Genomic DNA, 8392 nt, shown 5'->3' with positions numbered 1-8392 from the left:
TGAGCTCCTTGGCATCTGAGCATGGATATAAAGTCATCAGGTAGATTTCAATGGTAATGTTTTTCACATCCATCAATTATTAAAGAGCAAATTTTTATGCTTTGAAGAATTATTTTTTTTAATTTGTTAAAAATTTAGTAACCACATGATTAGAAGAAGCATTTCATTACAACTTTAACATGTTCCATAACATACTCCAGAGCAAGGATACATCTCTTTCAAAAGTGGCTGTAAATTTTTAGGTTCACAGTTGAATTAATACAGTTATATAATATTGAATTCATTATAAACCCTGTGAGATATAAAATTGAATGAGTTTTTACCCTTTAAAGAAGATCTCCATTTCATTTTAAAATATAGTTTCCAACATTTTTTAATATTTTTTATTTTATTTTTTTAGAATCAGCATATCATTACAGCTTTAATATTCTCAGTAACAGTTTCCAGAGCAAAGATACAGCTCTTTCAAAAGTGGCTATAAAATTTTATGTTCGCTGTTGAATTAATACAGTTATACAATATTGAACTCAGTATAAGCCCTGTAAGACATAAAAGTGAATGAGTTTTTAACCTTTAAAAAAGATCTCCATTTCATTTAAAAATATACTGTTTCTTACAGAAAGACTCATTGTTTTTGCTACTAACACTGAGATGTTGGCACATGCATCTCTAATCTGTATGTATCTGATTATTACTACTAGTCATAATCAGATGCACTTGGATCCTTGGCACCTGGGTATGTCTATAAAGTCATTGGGTAGATTTCAATGGTAATGTTTATCACCTCTACTAATTAACATGATGTAAGTTTTTATGCTTCCTCTCAAATATAATACATTTTTTGTTGATTTGTGTGTGTGTATATCACACAGAACATCCCAAACCATCTTATTCAACTATACACCCACTTCCCAGATGGCACCCTCCCATAGCCTTCCTCCCCCACTAGAGCCCTTATATTCTGATATCCCTGCTACTGTCTGCTGTGTTGTCGGCACCCCCAGCCATTCCCCACTACTTGTCCATCTGGTGAATCTAGTCAGCCTACCTATCTAGAGGTCTTTGTTTTAGGAAGGTCAGCTGTTCCTCATCTAGCAGCAATCAGTTGTCAATATTCCTTTAGATAAGATTGGGGTCTGCTGTTCATTTTCCCAGTTCTATGCTGGGTTACTATCTGGGAGTCCCTTGGGCCGCCCTGGCCAACAACTCAAAAGAAGGTATCTCCTATCTGGCATTGTTGCTTGTTATGTAGCCTTTAGCTATACATATGGACTCTTAAAAAATTATATTGGTTCTTTTAATATTTGGTTTTACTTTCCTTTTGGGTGTTTAAGGCCATACAGTTGACCCAGATAAACCAATTTATTTTTACTCTTAAGGTCTTTTAAGGATCTGTTCCTCAGGGGTCACATGGGCTTGGGACGAGTCCCTGGATCCTTTCTTTTACCAGTTCTGCCTATGTGAAGATAAGTCATAGGTCCTGCCCGACCATGGCTGGTTTTGCTTGGAAGCATAAAGGAAATGTTTCCTCTGTGTTGACCCTCTTCTTTGTATTTTATGTGTATGAGTGTTATGCTTGCATGTAAGTAAGTGTACCTGTGTTGTGCAATGCCCACGGAGGACAGAAGCAGCTGTCAGATCCCCTGGGACTGGAGTCAGTTGTTAGCTGCCCTGTGGGTGCTGGGATTTGAACCTGGGTCTTCTGTAAGAACAAGTCTGTTCTTAACCACTGAGCTATCTTTCCAGCCCCTCATTATTTTTATTTTTTAAAAAATATTTTTTTTTATTTTATGTGTATGAGTGTATTGTCTGCATGTGTGTCAGTGCACCCATGTCATGCAATGCCTGAGGAAGTCAGAAGAGGATGTCAGATCTCCTGGAACTGGACGTATGGACAGTGGTTAGCTGCCATGAGCGTGCTGGGAATTGAAACTGGTCCTCTGAAAGAGAAGTCAGTGTTCTTAACCACTGAGCCATCTCTCCAGCCCCAGAACAAAATCCTTAAAAAAAAAAAAAACTGTTACCAGAGTTATTAGGGTCAGAATGTGTGCCCTCCCAGCCCTAACAAGTCAGGCTCAGCCTCCCCTCCTCAGGTGGCCTATTAAGGAGACAAAATAAAGGGCTGGAGAGATGGCTTAGTGGTTTAAGAGTACTGATTGCTCTTGCAGAGGACCCGGGTTCGATTCCCAGCACCCACATGGCAGCTAACACCATCTTTAACTCCAGTTCCAGAGGATGTGGTACCTTCTGACCTCCACTGGCATTGCACAACATGGGTGCACTTACACATGCAGGCAATAGACTCATACACATAAAAATAAAATAATTGTAAAAAAAGACAAAATAAAAGTCAAGAACAGGTAAAGGAGCATTGGGATGAGAAACAAAGAAGCCCAATGCCCCCTCCCCTTGCCCCTAAGGTTTAGGTTTAAATAGAGAAAAGGATGTATACATAGCTAAGCAGTCCTGGTTAAGGCAGGATCTCTCGCGTCACCATTTCTATTTCTAACCGCTGTAAAGTGGTCTAACAAATGGTCAGAACTATGTGAAATCCCTTTCCAGGACACAAGCACCCTCTCTGCATGGCACTGGGGTCCTAGTCTTTTTCTTTCCCCAGCATGAGACTCCTGGGGAAATTCCAGCTTTCTGAATGCCATTGCTTCAATTGTCTGATAGTCAAAGCCTGGAGAGGGTTCCTTTAGAATATTTTTTGGTTATAGAACCAAACATTATAGTGAAAGTATTTCCAATATTTCGATTAAAAAAAAAAAACTGAATGTAAATCAAGCAAAAGTTTGAACCTACACCTCTGCGGGCTTCTGAGGTTTTCTAAGGAACAGGCGGCCGTTTCTGGTGTCTGGGTGGCTTTCTTTAGCTCCACAGACGTGTTCTCGGGTAAAGGTTTTGTTAGAGATACTTAGTGCTAGTGCGTGTCACAGTAAGGGCCTCTCCACGCAAATGTTTCCAACGTGATTGAATTTTTCTTTTTCTTTTTTTTTTTGGTCTTTTTGAAACAGGGTCTCCCTGTAGCCCCAGCTGTCCTGGATTCACTATATAGACTAGGCTGGCCTTGAACTCAGAGATCTGCCTGCCTCTGCCGTGCGCCACCACGCCCAGCTACTTGATTGAATTTTTTAGGTTGCAAAGAAGCTTAACTCTAAGTGCCCGGAGGAGGGCTTGGCCACAGACGATTCTGGACGGCGTTGTCCCGGACTGCGCATGCGCCCTTGCCTACCCAGAGGCTGGCCGCCGTGAGGGCGCCATTGCTGGACGCGTCCGTTCCCTGCTCTGGGAGCGCCCTCAGCTGTCCTCGGAGCGGCCGCCAGGTACTCCCTGCCCTGGGCATAGGCCGGTTGCCCGGCGCCCTTCCTCCCAGCGGGGCCCGGGCAGCCTACGGGGCGTGGCCGCTCCCTCCAGCCCGGGCCTCCCGGACCCGCCCACCGGGGAGTGGAGCTCGGGGCTCCGGCTGCGGCTCCTGGGCGGGGAGGCCTCGGCGGGTCTGGCGGCTCCGGGAACCTCCCAGTGCCGGGAGCGCAGTGTCGGAGCCTGGGCTGCGGACCTAGGGCCGCGCCTCCACGACCGCCCTCCATGACCCGCGCTCTGCTCTGCCCAGCCCCCGACCTGCCCCAGGGGAGCGAGAGCCCCGCTGCCCCAGCTTCTCCGTTGCCAGGACCGAGCTGTGCTACCCTGATGCAGCCTTTGCTGGCTCATTTTAAGGCGTTTCAAAACAACCCCTTTGTAAGTCACTTGTCATTCTCTAGCATGTAGTGGTACCGTTGCATTGGTTTGGGGTTGCTGGCCTGGTCCCAGGTGCTGAAGTTCTCAGCCAGAGCGTGGACTCTTCATTATTTTTAAATACGCTGACTTGGGAGCCACCAGTGAAGTTTCTCTTAAGTCTGTTGATAGATGGAAAGAGGACTTGGGTGAAGTCGCAACATCTAGAAACAAAACAAACAAAAAAAGGAAATACAGACCTTCTGCACAGTGCCAAAGGGTAAATGTGGGAACCTGCTAATGACCGATTCATGAATTCAATAGATGTATGTATAGTCACATTGCTACAATAGCCAAACGTACACTAGAACTTGGATGTGTCCACAACCACCCTGGAATGTTATTCCTATAGCAAACACTTATTAAATTGTCTACTTGGAAAATATAGAAAAACACAAATGGACACCATAGCCCCAGGTATCAGAAGTCTCCAGCAGCTTTTGGCTTATTAAAAACTGCAGTCTCATTTTTTGTTTTTCTATTAATATGTTTATACAAGATCAAGCTGGATATATTCAATCTTAAATAGATTGTTAATTTTTGGCTGGGCGTGGTGGCGCACGCCTTTAGTCTCAGCACTTGGGGGGCAGAGGCAGGCGGATCTCTGTGGGTTCAAGGCCAGCCTGGTCTACATAGAGAGTTCCAGGCCAGCTTGGACTACAAGGAGACCCTGTCTCAAAAACACCAAAAAAAAAAAAAGATTGTTAATTTTTATTACAAAATAAACTTAAAAGGTGCTTAGTTCACAGTTTGGTTGTTAAACACATTTTACCTGCATAATCTGGGTGCTATTACCAAGTAACATCTTTTTTAAAAAATCTTTACAAGCCGGGCATGGTGGTGCATGCCTGTAATCTCAGCACTTGGGAGGCAGAGGCAGGCGAATCCCTGTGAGTTCAAGGCCAGCCTGGTCTACATAGTGAGTTCCAGGACAGCTGGGGCTACAGGGAGACCCTGCTTCAGAAAAAAAAAAAAAAGTCTTTACATATTAAAAAATTTATTTCTTAAGGATCTTAATTTCTTTTTTACATTTATTCATTGTGTGTGAGGTGTTAATATTCATTAGAACAGCTTCAACTACTGTTGAAGAGTGTTTCAAGAAACACCTGAGTTGAGGCAGAAACTCAACTTTAATGCAGGATCATGGCTTTGTCTGGGCCCCACAGCCCTCTTGGTAAAACCTATTTCAATTGGATTTCCAAGTTTGTAAAGAAGAGTTTTTGAGTTTCAGAAATTGGCTTTAGGACAATATTGCTTAAAGAACAAACCCAAGATACTCACTGAAACAGAAGATTTCTGTGCCTTGCCCCTGGAGTAGAGATCTTGATTAGTATCTTGGATGGAGCCAAAGAGATTTTCTTTTTTAATAAGCATGCCTAGTGAATTCAGCATCCTCAGATGTAAGAGTTTTCTGGGAAAAAAGTCACAGTTTTCATTAGATTTGCAATATGATCCGTGACCTTAAAACACATTCTAGAGAAACATTGGTATAAGAGAAAGCCATTTTGTTGGTAGCCTTAAGGCTTCAATATGGGAATCACCCCAGATTTTTCTTCCCAGATCTTATCTCCATAGTGCAGTGTTTTTCCTCCTTCAACTTCTTTAATTTTTTTTATATTTGTTTATTTATTGTGTGTGTGTGTGTGTGCATGTGCATGTGTGTGCACTGGCAAAGGGAAACTTGCAGAAATTGGTTTTTGGTTCTAGGCCTGGCAGCAAGCACCCTTACTTGCTAAACCATCTCATTGACCCTTCTCCTTGAACTTACTGACTTTTCACTGTGCCTAGATAGGTTTCTTTCCTATACTGGCTGGATGATAGCTGTGTATGGAGCTAAGCCCTCTGGCCTTTAGATCATCTAATAACCCAGGTACCTTCCATCTTTTTGGAGCTAAGCCCTTTGGCCTTTAGATCATCTAATAACCCAGGTACTTTCCATCATTCCCTCCCTGTGGTGGCATTGGCCTCTCTGGTGGAAGCTGGTTCCAACAGAAAGAGAAAGAAAGGAGTGGGAAGGTAAGCACATTTCTAAGGATATGAGCTGAATGCCAGAGTGGAGGCATACACTTGTAATCCCAGCACTTGGGAGGCTGAGGCAGAAGGATTGCTGCAAGTTTAAGATTACCCTGGACTACCTAGTGAATTTGAGGCCATCTTGGGCTATAGAGTTAGACCCAGGCTCAAAAATAAATAAATAGGGCCAGGAAGATGACTCAGTGGGTAAAAGCACTAGCCTCACAAACCAGATGACCCAAGTTTGATCCTCAGAACCTACATAAAAATGACAGATAAAGTGGTGCACATCTGTGATCCAGCATTCCTACATCGAGATAGGATGTGGAAACAGGCAATCAGGAAGCTCACAGGCCAGGCAGCCTGGAATATGAAGCCCAGCAGCAGAAATAGCAGGAGAGACTCCGCCTCAACAAGGTGAAAGGCAAGAACTGTGCAGGGTTCTGTGAGAGTGACAGAGCCTGTTTCCTGGATCAGATGGATTTAGCCCTGAGAGCTAGGGTTAAACTCAGTGACCACTGAAGTCACTCTGAGCCAGTGCTCCCAGGTTCATAGGCTCCAGCATGAAGAGTGATGAGCAAGGAGGAAGAACCAGCAGAGATTTACAGAGGGAGAGAAGCAGCTCCCTGCAGCAAGGGAGTGGACTCATTTGTCAGCATGGCTGCCACGACTGAATCCTTGCTTGTGCAGTACATGGTCTTTTGCTCTGGCTTGTATGTAAACTAGAGATTGAGTTGAGCCAGTTGTCTGAACTGAATGGCTGTGGAGACTGGTTGGGTGGGGAATAAAGAAGGAGTACATGCTCAGGAGAAGCCACTGGTGGGAGAAAATCCCATCGAAAGTTAGAAGGGGAGGAAGAACCAAGACTAGGAAGGGGAGCGGGGCTATCTCAAGGTTTCTAATACCATTGAAATTGAAATTGTAATGTTTCCTTTAGAAGAAACTGAAACTGTTAAAAATGTCAGGAAATTCACTTATCAGAGAGACAGGAAAGAAAAGATTCATAGAATATTTAATAACCAAATGAGTAGGTAATTGTGGCAAAGAAAGTTTGAATTATTGTCCTTCACACTGCAAATTAATCTAGTGGGAAAGATGTGAGCCTTGGAATTCAACTGAAGTACTTGCTTGGGCACATAGTTTGAATTTTCTAAACCTCGGTCTTCTCATTTGTGAAATGGAACTGTAATTCCCATTAGATTGATGTAAAGATTAAACGAAGAAGTATTTTTAAAGTTGCTTGTATGATACCTGACTTGCAAGCTATGACTATAGTTAATAATATTACTATTTTCAGATCTCCAGGAGTAAGAAACTTGGTCTTTGAGATCATCCTCTGTTTAAGGAGGCTCTGCTCAGACTCAGCTGGTGAGTCTGAAATGCCCAAGGCAGGATTAGCTTTCACAGCTTGTTTCTCTTCCTTACCTTACCTTACCTTACCTCTACCTTTGTAGGACTCTACTCTTTCCAGAGAGAACAGAGGCAAAGATATGGCTGCTGTGGTCTTTCCACTAGGCCCTCTGGTAAGTCAGGGTCTTCCGTTTCCAACCTGTTTCATTGATTTGCGAGTACATCTGCTTTTCCTGTAATCTTGTTACTCCTCTGCCTCACCCACACTCTTTCAATTGGGAGCAGTACCAAACTATTTGACCCATAAATATTGGGGTTGTGATAATAAAAATTATAATCTATAAAGGGATTCATTATACTTATTGATTAAAATAGCACTTCAGAAAAAAAATCTGAAGATTTTTAGATGTTATCCCAGTCTTGAAATTTTACTTTTGAGATTGAATTTGTCTTACAGTAAGTTTATTTGTGGGTATATGGTGGTATATTTTTTAATTGGGAAGGAATTTTCAGAGAGAAATAGATGTGCACACATACCCCTAGCTCACAGGAGCCATTCTCCTGCCCACTCAGAAATCTCCATTTTCTACCCATTAGGAAGTACTCAAGCTTGGTCGATGACATAGACAGAAAGGTGCTTAAGACACAGTGCTTGGTTGTCAGAAGCGTACAGTCATTGAGTAAAGGATAAGTTATATAATTTATTTAGCTAAATAATATTGTTTAGCAATGTGATGAAAGATGAGTTCTGTGTAAGAAAAGAAATGGAATGTTGGTGTTATCTTGCTGGGTCATGAGCAAAGATGTAGGCTGCTCCCCACTTACAAGTGGGATTATGGTTGCCAACTTCTGGGAGGGTACTGCAGGTGAGAAGGGAATGCAAAGGTGAGGTTCTGGGGCAGAAAAGAGTGGGTGAGTTAGAGACTGAAGTTGGAAGTTCGCAAAATATAAATCAAGAAATTAGATAAAGCTGAATGTTTTCATATTTCTCTGAAGATGTGTGTGTCCTTAAGTGTGTTTGAGATGAGTGGGATTATGGTTGCCAACTTCTGGGAGGGTACTGCAGGTGAGAAGGGAATGCAAAGGTGAGGTTCTGGGGCAGAAAAGAGTGGGTGAGTTAGAGACTGAAGTTGGAAGTTCGCAAAATATAAATCAAGAAATTAGATAAAGCTGAATGTTTTCATATTTCTCTGAAGATGTGTGTGTCCTTAAGTGTGTTTGAGATGAGTATTAATATGACAAAAATCAATGGTTT

General features: G+C 42.6%; 1 protein-coding gene across 1 annotated transcript in view; it reads left to right on the top strand.

Moving 5' to 3' along the window:
- Positions 1 to 3270: 3270 nt before the first annotated feature.
- Positions 3271 to 8392, top strand: part of Znf624 (zinc finger protein 624) — a 35973-nt gene continuing 30851 nt past the window's right edge. The window contains exons 1-3 of the mRNA XM_029570423.1: positions 3271 to 3738; positions 7085 to 7155; positions 7242 to 7310. Coding sequence (XP_029426283.1) covers positions 7278 to 7310 — 33 coding nt within the window. The 5' untranslated portion in view covers positions 3271 to 3738; positions 7085 to 7155; positions 7242 to 7277. The remainder of the gene's footprint in view (positions 3739 to 7084; positions 7156 to 7241; positions 7311 to 8392) is intronic.

This window comes from Nannospalax galili, unplaced genomic scaffold (genome assembly GCF_000622305.1).
Source record: "Nannospalax galili isolate Female #2095 unplaced genomic scaffold, S.galili_v1.0 scaffold1283, whole genome shotgun sequence".
In the NCBI taxonomy this organism is placed as follows: Eukaryota; Metazoa; Chordata; class Mammalia; order Rodentia; family Spalacidae; genus Nannospalax; species Nannospalax galili.
The sequence above is the reverse complement of the archived record's forward strand: the minus strand, read 5'-3'. Positions and strand labels throughout refer to the sequence as shown.